Source organism: Notamacropus eugenii, chromosome 2, assembly GCF_028372415.1.
Source record: "Notamacropus eugenii isolate mMacEug1 chromosome 2, mMacEug1.pri_v2, whole genome shotgun sequence".
In the NCBI taxonomy this organism is placed as follows: Eukaryota; Metazoa; Chordata; class Mammalia; order Diprotodontia; family Macropodidae; genus Notamacropus; species Notamacropus eugenii.
The window spans coordinates 467,342,116-467,359,996 of record NC_092873.1 but is presented as its reverse complement, the minus strand read 5'-3'; the positions used below and the strand labels follow the sequence as shown (position 1 = coordinate 467,359,996).

The 17,881-nt window shown below is 37.3% G+C and overlaps 1 protein-coding gene across 9 annotated transcripts in view; it reads left to right on the top strand.

The window, feature by feature from the left end:
- RASAL2 (RAS protein activator like 2) overlaps nucleotides 1-17,881 on the top strand; it is a 358,420-nt gene that overhangs the window by 220,299 nt on the left and 120,240 nt on the right. The window contains exon 1 of one of the 9 annotated variants that reach the window (XM_072648554.1): nucleotides 8,000-16,820. The exons of the other annotated variants lie outside the window; for them this stretch is intronic. Coding sequence (XP_072504655.1) covers nucleotides 16,808-16,820 — 13 coding nt within the window. The 5' untranslated portion in view covers nucleotides 8,000-16,807. Of the gene's footprint in view, nucleotides 1-7,999; nucleotides 16,821-17,881 lie in introns of those variants that run through there. 9 annotated transcript variants of the gene reach the window in all.

The window sequence follows — 17,881 nt, the reverse complement described above, 5'->3', positions numbered from 1 at the left end:
GCCATGGAAGAACTCAAAAAGGATTTTGAAAATCAAGTAAGAGACATGGAAGAAAAACTGGGAAGAGAAATGAGATACAAGAAAAGCATGAAAAGCAGGTCAACACCTTACTAAAGGAGACCCAAAAAAATGCTGAAGAAAATAACATCTTTAAAAGTAGGCTAACTCAATTGGCAAAAGAGGTTCAAAAAGCCAATGAGGAGAAGAATGCTTTCAAAAGCAGAATTAGCCAAATGGAAAAGGAGGTTCAAAAGCTCACTGAAGAAAACAGTTCTTTCAAAATTAGAATGGAACAGATGGAGGCTAATGACTTTATGAGAAACCAAGAAATCACAAAACAAAACCAAAAGAATGAAAAAATGAAAGATAATGTGAAATATCTCATCGGAAAAACAACTGACCTGGAAAACAGGTCCAGGAGAGACAATTTAAAAATTATGGGACTGCCTGAAAGCCATGATCAAAAAAAGAGCCTAGACATCATCTTTCATGAAATTATCAAGGAAAACTGCCCTGATATTCTAGAACCAGAGGGCAAAATAAGTATCCAAGGAATCCACCAATCACCGCCTGAAAGAGATTCAAAAAGAGAAACTCCTAGGAACATTGTGGCCAAATTCCAGAGTTCCCTGGTCAAGGAGAAAATATTGCAAGCAGCTAGAAAGAAACAATCCAAGTATTGTGGAAATACAATCAGGATAACACAAGATCTAGCATCCTGTACATTAAGGGATTGAAGGGCGTGGAATATGATATTCCAGAAGTCAAAGGAAATAGGACTTAAACCAAGAATGACCTACCCAGCAAAACTGAGTATAATACTTCAGGGGAAAAAATGGTCTTTTAATGAAATAGAGGACTTTCAGGCAGAGCCAAGATGGCGGAGTAGAAAGACGCACATACACATAGCTACAAGCCCACAACCCAGAGAACATCTGTAAATAGCAACTCACTGCGAATTCTGCAGGACCAGAGGCCACAGAACATTGGAGCGAAGGAGATTTCTGTTCCAGAGGGACCTGCAAACCTCTCGCAAAAGGTCCTTTGCACTGTGGACTGGGAGCCAAGTACAACCCTGCTGCGGCCGCAGCACCGAGAGGAGCAGATCCGAGCAGGCTTCAGGGATGGAGTCTCCAGCAGCCGTGCGGGTCCCTCCATCCACAGGTGACGGGGGTCGGTGAGAGGGTCTCTTTGGTGGGTCGGGATGGGAGTGGGGTGCCCCCATAACTCAGGCCCCCTCAGGAGGCAGAAGTGGAGGTGGGAGCAGACAGGGGCTCCCAAAGCAGGCAGGAGCCTGGATCCATTGTTGAAGGTCTCTGCATAAACCCCCTGAGGGAACGGAGCCTGTGAGGCGGCCCTGCCCTGACCTGAGCACCTGAACTTAATCTCACACTGAATAGCAGCCCTGCCCCCGCCAAAAGCCCTGAGGCTGGAAGCAGCATTTGAATCTCAGACCCCAAGCGCTGGCTGGGAGGATCAGGAGGCGAGGTGGGTGTGAGGAGAATATTCAGAGGTCAAGTCACTGGCTGGGAAAATGCCCAGAAAAGGGAAAAGAAATAAGACTATAGAAGGTTACTTTCTTGGTGAACAGGCATTTCCTCCCTTCCTTTCTGATGAGGAAGAACAATGCTTACCATCAGGCAAAGACAAAGAAGTCAAGGCTTCTATATCCCAGCCCACTCAATGGGCTCAGGCCATGGAAGAGCTCAAAAAGGATTTTGAAAATCAAGTAAGAGAGGTGGAGGAAAAACTGGGAAGAGAAATGAGAGACATGCAGTCAAAGCATGAACAGCAGGTCAGCACCCTGCTAAAGGAGACCCAAAAAAATGCTGAAGAAAATAACACCTTGAAAAATAGGCTAACTCAATTGGCAAAAGAGGTTCAAAAAGCCAATGAGGAGAAGAATGCTTTCAAAAGCAGAATTAGCCAAATGGAAAAGGAGATTCAAAAGCTCCCTGAAGAAAATAGTTCTTCCAAAATTAGAATGGAACAGATGGAGGCTAATGACTTTATGAGAAACCAAGAAATCACAAAACAAAACCAAAAGAATGAAAAAATGGAAGATAATGTGAAATATCTCATCGGAAAAACAACTGACCTGGAAAATAGATCCAGGAGAGACAATTTAAAAATTATGGGACTACCTGAAAGCCATAATCAAAAGAAGAGCCTAGACATCATCTTTCATGAAATTATCAAGGAAAACTGCCCTGAGATTCTAGAACCAGAGGGCAAAATAAATATTCAAGGAATCCACAGAACACCGCCTGAAAGAGATCCAAAAAGAGAAACTCCTAGGAACATTGTGGCCAAATTCCAGAGTTCCCAGGTCAAGGAGAAAATATTGCAAGCAGCTAGAAAGAAACAATTCAAGTATTGTGGAAATACAATCAGGATAACACAAGATCTAGCAGCTTCTACATTAAGGGATCGAAGGGCATGGAATAGGATATTCCAGAAGTCAAAGGAACTAGGACTAAAACCAAGAATCACCTACCCAGCAAAACTGAGTATAATACTTCAGGGGAAAACTTGGTCTTTCAATGAAATAGAGGATTTTCAAGCATTCTTGATGAAACGACCAGAGCTGAAAAGAAAATTTGACTTTCAAACACAAGAATGAAGAGAAGCATGAAAAGGTGAACAGCAAAGAGAAGTCATAAGGGACTTACTAAAGTTGAACTGTTTACATTCCTACATGGAAAGACAATATTTGTAACTCTTGACAACTGTTTTCAGTATCTGGGTACTGGGTGGGATTACACACACACACATGCACACACGCACACACACATAGAGACAGAGTGCACAGAGGGAACTGAAGAGGATGGGGTCATATCTTAAAAAAATGAAATCAAGCAGTGAGAGAGAAATATATTGGGAGGAGAAAGGGAGAAATGGAATGGGGCAAATTATCTCTCATAAAAGAGGCAAGCAAAAGACTTATTAGTGGAGGGATAAAGAGAGGAGGTGAGAGAAAAATATGAAGCTTACTCTCATCACATTCCACTAAAGGAAGGAATAAAATGCACACTCATTTTGGTATGAAAACCTATCTTACAATACAGGAAAATGGGGGATAAGGGGATAAGCAGGGTGGGGGGGATGATGGATGGGGTGATATGGGGAGGAGGGAGCAATTTGAGGTCGACACTCATGGGGAGGGACAGGATCAAAAGAGAATAGAAGCAATGGGGGACAGGATAGGATGGAGGGAAATATAGTTAGTCTTATACAACACAACTATTATGGAAGTCATTTGCAAAACTACACAGATTTGGCCTATATTGAATTGCTTGCCTTCCAAAGGGAAGGGGTGGGGAGGGAGGGAGGTAAAGAAGTTGGAACTCAAAGTGTTAGGAACAACTGTCGAGTAATGTTCTTGCCACTAGGAAATAAGAAATACAGGTAAAGGGGTACAGAAAGTTATCTGGCCCTACAGGACAAAAGAGAAGATGGAGACAAGGGTAGAGAAGGATGATAGAAGAGAGAGCAGATTGGTCATAGGGGCAATTAGAATGCTTGGTGTTTGGGGGGGGAGGGGACAAAAGGGGAAAAAATTTGGAACCCAAAATTTTGTTAAAATGAATGTTAAAAGTTAAATAAATAAATTAATAAAGAAAAAAAGAAATAGAGGACTTTCAAGCATTCTTGATGAAAAAATCAGAGCTGAAAAGAAAATTTGACTTTCAAACACAAGAATGAAGAGAAGCATGAAAAGGTAAACAGCAAAGAGAAATCATAAGGGACTTACTAAAGTTGAATTGTTTACATTCCTACATGGAAAGACAATATTTGTAACTCTTGAAAACTGTTTTCAGTATCGGGGAAGTTGGTGGGATTACACACACACACACACACACACACACACACACACACACACACACAGCACAGGTTGAGTTGAATAGGAAGGGATCATATCTAAAAAAATCATGTTCATCCTTCGTTGCTGAAGACCATGCCATCAGAGAAATGATGACATGACTTGCGCTTGACTTTGTTTTTGAGTGAAGGAGGGCTGTGCAGGTCATCAGCCTCACTTCTCCTCCAGAGCCATCTCAATCCAATGACCAGATATTCATCAGGATGACTGGAGATGACCCATGATGAGGAAAATGGGGTTCAATGACTTGCTCAAGGTCACACAGCCAGTGAGTGTCAAGTGTCTGAGGTGGAGATTTGAACTCAGGTCCTCTTGACTCCTGTACTGGTGCTCTATCCACTGCACCACCTAGCTGCCCATCTAAAAAAGTAAAATTAAGGGCTGAGAGAGGAATATGTTGGGAGGAGAAAGAGAGAAATGGAATGGGGCAAACTATCTCTCATAGAAGAGGCAAGAAAAAGCTTTTCCAATGAAGGGGAAAAGGGGGGAGGTGAGAGGGAAAAAGTGAAGCTTACTCTCATTATATTTGGCTCAAGGAAGGAATAACATGCACAATTTGGTATGAAAATCTATCTTACACTACAGGAAAGGGGATAAGGGGGTAAGCAGGGTAGGGGGGATGATGGAAGGGAGGGCAAATGGGAGGAGGGAGCAGTTAGAAGTAAACACTCTTGGAGAGGGACAAGGTCAAAAGAGAGAATAGAAGAAATGGGGGGCAGGATAGGATGGAGGGAAATATAGTTAGTCTTACATGACATGACTATTATGAAAGTCATTTGCAAAACTACACATATATAGCCTATATTGAGTTGCTTGCTTTTTCAGTGGGGATGAGTGGGGAGGGAGGAAGGAAGAGAAGTTGGAACTCCAAAGTTTTAGGAACAAATGTTGAGAATTGTTTTTGCCTGCAACTGGGAAATAATAAATACAGGTAATGGTGTATAGAAATTTATCTTGCCCTACAGGACAAGAGAGAAAATGGGGATAAGGGAAGGGAGGAGTGTTAGTAGGGAGGGCACATTGGTGGAAAGGGCAATCAGAATGCAAGATGTTTTGGGGTGGGGGGAGGGGAGAGATGGGGAGAAAATTTAGAACTCAAAATTTTGTGGAAATGAATGTTGAAAACTTAAAATAATAAATAAATTATTAAAAAAAAGAATTAATAGTTAGAAATATATCAATAAGCACGTGAGTACATTAGTACAATTTGTATAATATCTTTGGTTTGCCATGTAAGTAGTTCTCCAATGTACAAATATCTGGTGCCCAGATAAATAGAAGAAGGAGTCAGAAGTCAACTCTAGAACTTCTGTTTTTACCAGTTATACCCTAAGTGAATGCAATTTTCCTTTTCCTCCAATTTTGAGTACTTCAGAATTGGTTGTCTGATAATATTACCTTTTCTTGTGCAACTAGACTGTGTTAACAAAATAGTACCTACCATATCCAGAGTGAGAAAAGATTTATTCTGCATATTTTAAGTCCTAACTCCAAATTTTTTCAGTGGTGATTAGGAAAGCATACCTAATGTTATATAAAATATTATTTATTTGAGATGCATGTAGGCTAAATAGGCATCATAGACTAACCTGAGCATCTATTAGTAATATAGCTTTGATAGAAAAATACTTTCCAAGTTCTCAGCAACCTTTGTTTTTTAATGATAAACTTTCTTTTGACACAAAATGCAAAATCCCAATGTCTACAAAGTGATTTCCCTCACACTGTATAATTGCCAAAAATATCTAAGCACAATAGAGTAAAAAAAAAAAGTGGTTCCATATGAAGGTATGTGTAATCTTATGCTTCAGCAGTAGTTGACCGTTAACAGAGTGTAGAGAAGATATGTCAGTCAGTCAATAAGCATTCATTAAACACCTAATATGTATCAGGTTCTTTGCTAGGAGCTGCGGAAACAAATGCAAAAAATTGTCCCTTTTCTCAAGGAGCTCACAGTCTGATGGAGAAAACTATATGAAAACGATTTTGTACAGTCAAGATGTGTGTATGTGTGAAAATATGATAAACTGGAGATAATCTGAAAGAGAAGGCACTAAGGTGGGATTTTTGCTGAGATGTCAAGGAAGCCAAGGAAGATAGGAGGTGGAAAAGAAGGAAAAGGCTCAGGCCTTGGTGGAAAACTAGGTGGCACAATGGATAGAGTGCCAGGCACAGAATCAGGAAGACTCATTTTTGTGAATTCAATTCTGGCCTCAGACACTAGCTGTGTGACCCTGGGCAAGTCACTTAACTGTTTGCCTTAATTCTGTTATGTGTAAAATGAGCTGTAGAAAGAAAGATGCTGCTCCGGTATCTTTGCCAAGAAAATCATAAACGAGACATGACTGAAAAATGACCAAACCACAAGAGTGAAAATGCATGGATTCAGGAGATAAAATGTCTTGTCCAGAGATGCCAGTGTGACTACATTTCACAGGGTGTATGAGGTAGGAAGATGGGGTAGGGTATACTCGAAATGTAGGAAAGGGCCAGATTAGAACTGTTTTTATAAAAAAACCACGGAGGATTTTGTATTTGATCCTAGAAGGAACAGGGAGCCACTGGAGTTGATTCAATCAGTTTGATAGCTGAATGGAGAGTGGACTACATTAGGGAGAGACTTGCCACAGAGAGAACAACCCACAGGCTCTTTTAATAGTGTAAGTCTGAGATGGTGAGCAACTTCACCAGAGTGGTGGCAGTGTCAGAGCAGAGAAGAGAGGATTTACAAAAGATGTGACAAATGTAGAAATGACAACTAATTAGAGATGGGTGGTGAGAGAGACTGAAGTGTTGAAGGTGGCACTTAGGATATAGCCTGGGTAATGAGGAGGATGGTAGTAATTTCTACAGTAATAGGGAAAGCAATGAGAGGGGAGGTTTGGGGGCAAAGACGAATTCAGTTTTGGTCATGTTAAGCATAAGATGTCTACAAGACATCCAGTGCAAGATGTCTAATGGACTGGAGGTCAGGAGAGGGTTTAAGTCTGGACAAAATTGATCTGAAAATCATCTACCTAGAGATGATGGTTGAATCCATGGCAGCTGAAGATCCCCAAGGGAAATAGTATAGAGAGAAGAGAAGAAGGACCAGGAAAGAGCCTCAAGGGACTCTGTATGTACTCTGTAAGTTAGTACTGCTTATGTATAGTTTTTATTTGTTGTTCATTTACGTAGCTGTATTAATTATGTGTATTGTACTTTTGATTCTGCTTTGTTTACTCTTCAGCACTTTTTACAAGTCACTATAATTCTTTGACTTTTTCATATCCATCATTCCTTATAGTGCAGTAATATTTCATTACATGCATATATCAAAGTTTGTCCAGCCACTTCCCCACTTCTCAGGCAAATACTATTTCCACCATTTTGCTATTATTAAAAGTCTTGAACACGTTGGAGGCACTGAGTAAACGTTAGTTGTATTGAATTGGTTGTGCTTCAATGTGAAATCAGTTTGAAGTGAATCACAAAATCCTTTCAGTCTCTTCCTACCTCAGTTTGTTTTATGTGCTCCCCCAGTACCCAGGGTCATTTATAGAAGAGACTAAATTTTGGCATATTTCAGTATGCAAGGTGGCAAGTCCTAAAACTAAGACACTGGTTTATTAGAGTGCCAGTTCCATACTGCATTGTTATCAGCTGACTTCCAAGCTCTTCAGAAATCCTACCTCAATCAGACCAGAGGGTTGGGGCTCACGTACCGAACCTTTCTAAAGTAATATTTAGTTTTACAGTTCTTTGGAATGTACATGCAAATGTTCCTGAGAGCTGCTATCCAGCACAACTGACTGAGGAATGACCATTTCACAGAAACATGCAATTTGTACCTTTCCTTCAGGTCGCTTGGCAGAAGAAGACAGAACATTTAAAAGGTAGAGGATTAGAATGCAGGATTTGTGGTTTCTTTTTTGTAAAATTCTTTCTAACTGGGACAATGGAAGCTGGTTAGTGCTTTTGCAGTATTTTTAAAAAGAAATAGTTTGTGACAAAAAATTATTGCAAAAAGTTATTTTCAGTGCCCATGTCTTCACTGTGAAGTGAGTATATGAAATTTCCTGAGAAAGGAATTAGAGTTTTTATTTAAAAAGGTAAGGGATGGGGCAATGGTGAGGGGGTGGGAGGAAAATATCTTGTAAAATCAGAGAAAGTGATGGTTTATGAGACCTGGTCTGAGAAGGAATCTGCAATGCACCAACCTATATTCAAGTTAGATATTCAGCCAAAAAAAAAAAGTACTAATGAGAAAGGACTGAACTTTTTTTTTTAAGGGGAAGAATATCATGTTTTACTGTGGTTGAATATGGAAAATCTTTATTTTCTCTTCTCAGATTTGGTTTTTATGCTCTTTTCTTCCATATGAATTTCTGACAACAGAATAATGAGAGATACTACAAACAGTTCTAGGTATCCATAAGCTAAGAGTCCTGGGCATTCACATAATACCCTTATGAAAACAACTTTCAAAAAGAGTTATTTTGTTATTTAGGCAGTAAAAATGATATCTTGTCTTAGTCACTAGGCTTATTTGAGTTGGATAAAAAAATAACCAGGAAATTCTAAATTTTTTGGTGGGTTAGGATTTCTTGATTTTTTTTAGAGCTTATGGTGTTTGTAAGATATATAATTTCATATTTGTGTATCGCTCAACTTCTACAAGCATTTATTTAGTGCCTACTATGTGTAAAAGACATAATTCAAAGTCTGTTTTATCGTCTTTTGGGAGACTTTTCCCAATTTGACATTCATCAGAAAAGGAAAAACAAATACGCCATGTATGTGTGATCATATGTAAACAGATAAAATTATTTCAGTCATAGCACATAAAAATAAAAAATAGTTTTATCTTTTGGGAAGAATAAATTGTAATAATGCCTATGAAGTGAAAGGAGCAGAAAACATGGGGGATACCTTGGTATGCTTTTGGTCAAAAGAATCCTTGTATTATAACCTTTTTGACTTTGTAGCTTTATTGAATAGTCTTTGCTAAAACTTCTACAAACTTAATAGTTTTCCTTTTTTTCTCTTTTAAAATTACCTAAATTTATGAGACACAGGGAAAAACGCCTGCTTTACTCTAATTTTTTGATAAAAACATACCTAAACATACACTGCCAATTTATCACTAACTTATTCCAAATCCCCTTTTATTCCTTGTGATCAACAGAAATAGGTATAATTAGGTTTTTATCTATTTTATATAGCTGTCAGTGATGTCTGTACTATAATTCTCTTTTCTTTGCATTATTTTGTATTCTGTACATCTTTATATTCCTAAGTTTTCATTCTTACAATTGTTGATCATTTTTCTGTTACAAATAAGTTAGCTGCAAACGTCCCTGTTCAGATAGTTCTTTTTGTTTGTTTTTAATTACTTCCTAGGGGAGTATGTGGAGAAATATTCCCAAATAGTTGGATGTGAGTCAAAGGTAACTGACCAGTATTATTATGACTTGTATCATGTATTGGCTAGTTAATTTGACTTCTGCATTACTATTCTGGTTAGGTATTAGACATAGATTAAACTGATAACCAGTTTGCTTGGAGCCTAGTTTTTCTTAGAAACTTCAGTACCTAGATGTAGAAATTCTTGATTCTAATTCACCTTCTCAAGGGTTTGTGACTTACAAGGCTGGAAATAGGACTGAGTTTCTATCCTAGTTTCTAATGATGAATTATGTGAACTGAATAATTGAATTAAACTCATGGAATCATAAAACTCCAGAGTTCAGAGAAACTTCAGAGGTCTTCCATTTCACTCTTACAAAACTCAGATCCTTTCTGTAATAATACCCTTGACTAAGTGGTTTTCCAGCCTCTGTTTGAATGTTTCCAGCAAAGGGAAGTTTGTTACCTTACAAGGCAGTCACTTTATTACTGGGCAGCTCTAATGGTGAAGAATCTCTTCCTTCTACCTCTTCCATTCCTTGATTTTAGTTTTCCCCTCTAGTGACTTGTAGAATGTCAGTTCTCTCTTCCTTTCAGATAACTGAAGACAGCTTTTGTGGCATCCCTAAATCTATCTTTCTCTAGGCTAAACATCCTATACTCTTTCTATTGGCCCTCATGATTCTTTTCACTCTCTCAGTGATAAACTGGCATTTGCCAATTTGCCTTTTAAAATGTGGCCTCCAAACTAAGTATGGACTTCGTTACAACCAAGAGATTATCGCTTCCGTTGCTGTGGAGAGCTTATTTCATATAGCCTAAGACTTCATTAACCCTTTTTGGCAGCCAAATCTACTCCGTTGTGAACATCTTTTGACACACTATCACTGTCTAGCCTTGTTTGCCAGTCCTTAGATTATAGGTGATTGTTTTTAACCTTAATTACAATTATTTAGATTTATCCTGATGCAATTTCATCTTGTTAGATTTGGCTTATGTTCTAGCCTAAACGTGACCTCTTGGCATCTTTATTCTTTTATTTAAAATTGCCTCTCCTTTAATTTTTTTTTTGTTTTGATCACCTACATATTCAATAAGTTTATCATAAGTGTCTCTATCCACTTCATTGATAAAAAAAATTGAATCGTACAGAACTGAGTTCTGTTGCATACTATTAAAGGCCTTTTCTAACGTCTCTCAATAAGTATTTTTAGGTACTACTTAGGCGTTCTACAATTCTACCTGTCTTATTATCCAGTTGATATTTCTCAGTCTTGTCCACAAAGACATCATGGGAGATTATCAGATGCTTTACTAAAATCCAAATACATTCTATCTGATTTAATTTAATCTTCTACTTCTTTGCCTGTAAAGGAGCTAATCTATGTCTGTGAAAGCCTAGTGAAAAAAAAAATTTGAATATTAGACCTCAATGGATTAAGCAGTTTTTCACTTACTTATTTTTTCCTGTTAGGTACTACTGTGACATTTTAAAATTACCATTTAGATCATCAAATTTTAAACTTATGGGCAAAAACAGAAGAAATTATTCTTTTTCATAGTCTCTCTTTATCCAAGTCCAAATCTTGACCTAGGGCAAATTTCTGTTTAAATCATAAACCTACCAGGTTGAACAGAGATTTTAATGATTGCACGGGTCCAAAGTCTTTGAAATAGAGAGTGTCCCAAAAGTCTTAGTAGTTTTAAATTTTAATAGCTTAAAACTACACTCAGACTTCTGGTACACACTGTATTGGCAATCTAATTTCTCCTTTCATTTTTGTTGTTCTTTTTTTCTTAGAACTCTGTTTCCATCTTAATCTTAGAACTATGTTGTCATCTTAACCCAAACACATTCCTCAAAGAAGATTTTCGAGTTGTTCGTTGGCTTTGATAGTTGTTGTTTTAGTCTAAATAGTAGTGAGTTGAGAAAGCATATTCATTGCCAAGAGAGAAATATATGGTGGAAAAATTTGGCTTACTTCTAAAGCACACAATAAATTAATATCCGAAAGCAGCGTTCAGGTCACTGAACTACATTTTTGCTTTGAAAAAAATCACAGCTCGGGAATTGACTAGGAATCAAAAAAGGTACCTTCTTATTTTGTATGTGGTTTGTTCTCTGGGTCATAACCTGCATTGCAAGTCAACAGTGGATGCTATCATGACACCTGTGAGAGAATATACTGCGTAAATAATGCTTTTAATGCAGCTACTTTCCCAGAGAAATCCAAAGGAGTGTCTAGGGATCTCCAGATAGATCTTGATACTCCAGTTATCAGAAAAGCAGCTTATCTCTTATTTTGAATTATGAATTCTACATATTTTAAAATGATTGTTTTTCAAATTTAGGAGAAACACTAACCATTTAAAGACTATTTTCTGACTTTTTTGCTGTTTAGAAAAATTAAAAACAGTAATCTGTGGATTAGTGTTCATAATCTAATATATCATCTTTGTCATCATAGCTGGCATTTTAAAAAATTTACACATACACACAGCTTTAAAGGTTTGTATAGCACTTCACAAATATCGTGTCATTTGATCGATCTAACAGCCTTGTGCAGTTATTATCTTCATTTTATAGATGAGGAAACTGAGCCAGGCTGATATTAAGTGACTTGCCCAGAATCACACAGCCAGTAGAGTAAGTGTGTGAGTCAGCATTTGAACTCAGTTTTCCTGACTTAAGGTTTAGCTTTCTATTTACTGTGTCACCTAGCTTCCACTTGAGCAATTCACTAAAAATTAGGATCGTAAGGAACTTTGAAAAATAATTTCTTTCTAAAGTAGAGCTTTTATTACTTCTGCAGCACGTTAGGTATTATGAAATAGAATGCAAATGCTGGACTTTTGAGACTGCTACAAATATTTTACTACTTTATTAACCTTGCAGGTTTAGGGGGAAGGATACAGTTGGGTCATACTCATGGTTAATTCTTAGCTATTTCCTTCATTAAGAATTGAAGCTTTAATTGTGACTAACATATTTTAAAAAGTCAAATGCAGTTATAAAGATGTAATTGCAAAGGGATTATTCTTACAAATAATGAAACTTAGTGGCATTTCTTGTAGTGGGCTAGTTTGGTCTTCCTTAAAGTACTTTTTGATACAGACGTTGGTAATCCCAACCTAAATTCAGTAATCCCTCCCCTCATCAAACTGCTGCTGACCAAAAATGTAGCTAAGGCACTTGCACATCCTCAACATTGTACCAATGCCTCTGAAAATTGTGCTTGCTCCCTGTGAGCTGAGGCCTTCCCATCATTTGTCGTAAAATAATAATGGTGTCACAGAAAGCAGTTGTTCAGATAAATACAGGAGGTTTCTGGCCTTACGTGGGAACTTAACCACCATCGATAACATTAATAGTAAAATACATTTTAAGTTCTAAGCAATCAGCTTTTTCAAAAGGTAAGAAACTTTATTTTGACACATCAAAATCCCCTTTTTCTTACAGTTAAATTCTCCACATTTCTGCAATTACACAACACTTTTAAGCACAACAGTGTAAAAGAGTAATCACCATTGGTGGTATGTATAAACTTATATTTTAATGGTAGTTTCCTGTTTGTTCAAAGGAAAGGCAGATATATGGCTTGTAAATCAGTGCCACTTCTATTTAATTCTTGCTTATTTTGTTGCTGTTTCAAGTTGTCTTCATTCATATAGTTATACTGCTTTGTACTCTTCTTCTGGCTCGATTTTGTCCATTCTCTAACGCTTTATATAAAGCGTCACCTATTTTATTTCTTAATTGACCTATAATTTGGATTGACGGTTTCTTTCCACCTTTGCGTAACTAATTTTTTAGTATTCTAGGACACTTCCTCCTAAGACTACTTTGGGTTTAGTTCTATGTTTCATTTATCTCCTTGTCCTCTATTTAATTTTAAGTGGTTGCATATAGCTATAAAGAAAAAATAGAACATCAGTGATCTAGACTTCAGCTGCATCTAATTATATTTTGCATGCAAAGCATATATGTTTTTGTATCAGCAGTATGCCAGAAGGTGACTGTAGAACAGTTATTTGTTAAAACAGATTTTATGGAAAGAGTAACTCACAAGTTTAAAATTATTTGGAAAATAAGCCAAAGGCAAATGTTTAATATCTTTATCAGCCATTATTTTTTTTTTTACTGTAACTGTGATGTGTTATTTGTATCACATGGATAGGATATAATAATGTTTCTATTATGTCAGCAAATTAACATAAAGGACTAATCAACAAGACTGCAAAAAGATAATTGTTTAAAAGAGAATCAGCCACTAAAGAAAATGGGTTCTTGAATACCACTGTGAAATCCATTCTCAATAAGGGGAGCTGGTAATTCCAGCAAGTCCCTGGCTTCCAAAAGTATCTTCAGAGATAATACACGTTAAGAGGCAGCTCTGGCCATTTAATTGTTACTGAATGTTGACAGATGTGTAAAGATGAAGGTTTTGCTTGAGTTTTGTTTCTATATCTAACCAAAAGCTTACAGCGATAGAAGCTGTAATTTTCTGGTAGCATCATTCTGTTATATCTACTTAAGTGTGAATACCTTCAAGTTCGACCCAAGGTATGGAAATACCACTACTATTTAACTTTACCAATCCCCTAGCGTTGTAGTTGCCGGAACAATGGGGGAATAAAGTCTATTCCAATATCTTTTCTTTATGTCTGAAATATGGGCAGCTTGACCAGAACTTTTAAACATTGAGTAGCTATCATCATTGTTTATCATTTCATTATTCATTCACTCTTCCAAATTACTTTAAGCCTTTGGCTAACCCTGTAAGAGAAGTGTCTGGTTTATTTGTTTATCTCCCCTTTCTTCATAGGGCTGTTTGTATGTGTTCACATGTGCATAATATGCAAAAAATATTCCTATTATTAAGCTTTTTACATCCATTTATTTTGAGGAGATTTCTCCTCACATCCGTTACCTTCTTTATAATGATATACAAAATGAAAGGGGAAGGATTTTTAGACAAATTTGACCATATATAAATTCCAGTTTCCTTTTTCTCTACTATCCTATCCCTGCTACTCCACAACATGATTTCTGAGCTAGGGAGTAACTTGTGTTGCAATCTTAAGAACTGTAACAATAGATATCTTTCTTCTTTTATTTCGTTTTAGTTCCTAAACATAGTTGACACCCTTTGTATTTTTCTGGAGATTACTATGGAGAGGAAAGAAGCCACATTATTCTAATACAGTAATCAAAAGGGTGTGTGTGTATGTGTGTGTGTGTGTGTGTGTGTGTGTGAGAGAGAGAGAGAGAGAGAGAGAGAGAGAGAGAGAGAGCGAGAGAGAGAGAGAGAGATGAAGATGTACTTAGTATACTTTGGTTCCATCAGCATGCCAAGGAAATGTTTCGTAAAAAGCAGTATTTTAATGACATAACTGAAAAAGTGGGTGAATTTGGAGTGCAGATTAAGCTAGACACAATGATTTTATTTTCCAAGATCAAGTCTATAAGGAATGCAGTGGGAAGAATGTTACATTAGGATTCCAGACCCAATTCATAGAGAGGGAGATCTAAATAACTATTCTTCTTTCACTGGCTCACTCTGTGTAAGCCATATTGCATGTAGTGCAAGCAAAGACAAAGTATTCATTATGGCAAAGTCTGTTTAGATAAATGGCACATCCTTTGGTGTCATGGATTGCTCTTGGAATATACATTGGTTATGTGAGGCTTTACCATCTCTCACCACCACCTTGTGGGGGAGTAGTTGTCACAATTATAAAATTCCATTATGACATTTTTTAAGAGAAGAATAAAGAATCACCTGTGTCCTTTAAGCTGTATGTACTTAACTATTTGAATCATTCATAGAATTATAGGAGTCAGTGTTGGAAAGAAACTTATTTTGCAAGTAGGAAAACTGAGGCTCAGAGAAATTAAGCAACTCATCCAAGTTCACACAGATAGGAAATGGCAGAGCTGGGAACCAAGCTCGTTTCTTCTGACCTCAAGCCCTGTATCTTTCCCACTGTACTTTGCTAACTTCTCTCATAGTTAAAGGAATCCAAATTTTTTAAACTTCATCCCTTTAGAAACAAAAGCCAGCAAACAGTAAATATTGGGATCCTAAATATGACTTTCAGGAGATGTTGAGGTGATATATATTAAGTACCCTTAAGCTACTTACAGTATAAAGTCAAAATCAAACTTTGAAGCTGTTACTCCATTTACTTTCATATAACATTTGTGGAATTATCTATAAGGAATTTGTATAATTTTTTTCTCAAACCAGTGTTAGGGAAACATGCATCTAATTTTGAAATGTTTCAAAGAATAGTGATTAAATGAAAACTCATTGAAGTAGGAAGTCACTATACTGCTACTAATTTTTATTGTAAACTGAGGCAAAGCATTTTACTTCTGTGTCCCTTGTCCTATAGACATCTTAAACTTAATATGTACAAAATTGAACCCCTTACCACCCACTCCTCCTTCAAACTTACGATTATCTATTGAGGCCACTGCCATTCTTCTAGTCTTCTGATCACATTTACAACGTAGACTTCCTCTTCAATTCTTCACTCTCCTTAACCTCCTATATCTATTCATTTGCCAATCTTATTAATTCTACTTCTACATCTCCAGCCTCTCTACTCATAGAACATCACCTAGTTCAGGCTCATATCTCCTTTTGCCAGGGTTACTTTAGTAATAGTCTTTAGGAGAGGGGAGAGGTGAAGAGAAGTCTAGAAACCAGATTGATTTTTAAAACAAATTAAAATGGTTGCTGAACAGTTATTTTTACACAGTTGAATGTGTATTATTCTTTTTTCAGTTACATTTTTAGTAGTAGGGCCTACTGATTATGAGGGAGCAGGTAACTTTTAAAAATAAAATTCAATACTGTGATACTCTGAAGTATAGCAAATTATGGGAGTTTCATGGCTCATTCTCATTTGTTTTAAAATAGTTTTCAAAGGCACATGCACATAGACACTCATACAGAACACAAAAGGAAGAAAAGAAAAAAGGGAAAAAAGGAAAGCTAACCCTCCAGCCCTGTGTATACGTGAATTGGCTGTTAAATTTTTACCTGATACTTATTTTTGAAAAGTTTTGTGTATACATGCAGCCTGTTAACCTGAAAAATTCAAGATTGTATTTAGTCTTTTTAATTGATTTGAATATCTAGATTGTGAACTGGCTTTTTAAAATTCACTATTTAAAATACACATGCACATATCCAGTGCCCCCCACCCCCACCCCTTGGGACAGGAAAATGAAGTGCCTAGCTTGGTAAATCACATTGCTGTTCCCAAGGAAGATTGCATGCACCCAGTGCACTCAGACACAGAGTGAGCCAGTAAAGGCAGAATGGCTATTGTTTAACTCTGCCTAGCAAGAAGACCGAAAAGAAAGAATTGGGTCTGACTGGCTTTGGTGCTGGCTTTTCTGCATTCCAAAGTGTCTGAGGCACAGAGAGAGCCAGGAGAGCCTGGCTGCTGCACAGGGAGTGTTTGGAGTTTCTGGCCGGCATGCTGGTAAGAGCATGGTAGAGGGACTGGCAACTTCCCAGGATGCAGACCCCAGGTAAGATCCTTGGGATGTAAACTGGGTAATTATAGGGAGGAAAAAGCCCAGTTAGAGCCAGCCCACTCTAGCTGGAGGGGAGAGGGAATTCTGTCTAAGACTGAAATTAAGATAGTTGTGGAACTAAAAGGAAACTGTAGCTTTCTAATATGTATTTTCAAAGACTGTGTACATTTATGTTTCTACATAGTAGCTTTTCTCTTCTTTGGAGGTTGTTTTCATAATTGTCAACTGACAGGAACTATGTGCTTGAATGGGATGCTTTTCAGCTTTCTAGGAATCAAATTAAGGGTGAAAGCATGCATAAGAAAAGGACAGCAAATATTAATAGCAAAGTATTGATGTTTGAGATTTGCATATTCCTTTAATTCCCTGCAGTGTGTGTGTGTGTGTGTGTGTGTGTGTGTGTGTGTGTGTGTGTGAATACTTTGAATTTTCCCAGAAGCTTTTAATCTGGGAACATAGGCCATTTCCATATAAAGTTCTGGATGACTGGATAAAGGTAAAATGCGCTTTCTAGGTGAAGGAGGACATTTTTGTTCCTTTTGAGGAAGACTAAATATGCAAGAAGCAGCTGGCAGTAGTCCAGCCGTAAGAATAAAATTACATTGGCTTTGCTTGAACCGCAGTGGAACATGATAAATTAGTGACACTTAGAATATTCAACAGGTTGATTCTCTCGGGAAAGTTAAAAGCATTTACAGGAGAGAGATAGGGGAAAGAGTATTGCTTCCTTGTTTTACAGCTTAAATTTTTAGTTTATAATGTCAGTAATTCATAAGCTAGAAAATTTATTTCAAATCATGGCATTTTAAAGGTGGAGGGGACCTTAAAGATCATCTAACTGAACCCATCATTTCAGATTAGAAAACTGAGGTGTAGGAGGTTAGGTGATATGCCCAGCTACATGCAGCTAGCTAGATGTGTAGGAGAATCTGCTTCTTCTGCCTCCTTTTCCAATACTCTTGATAGTACACCACATTGCCTGCCACTAGTTTTTATGCCTACTAATTTTTAAGACCTGCTTCTTATAATTTGTTGACTAGAAAGCAAACATCATC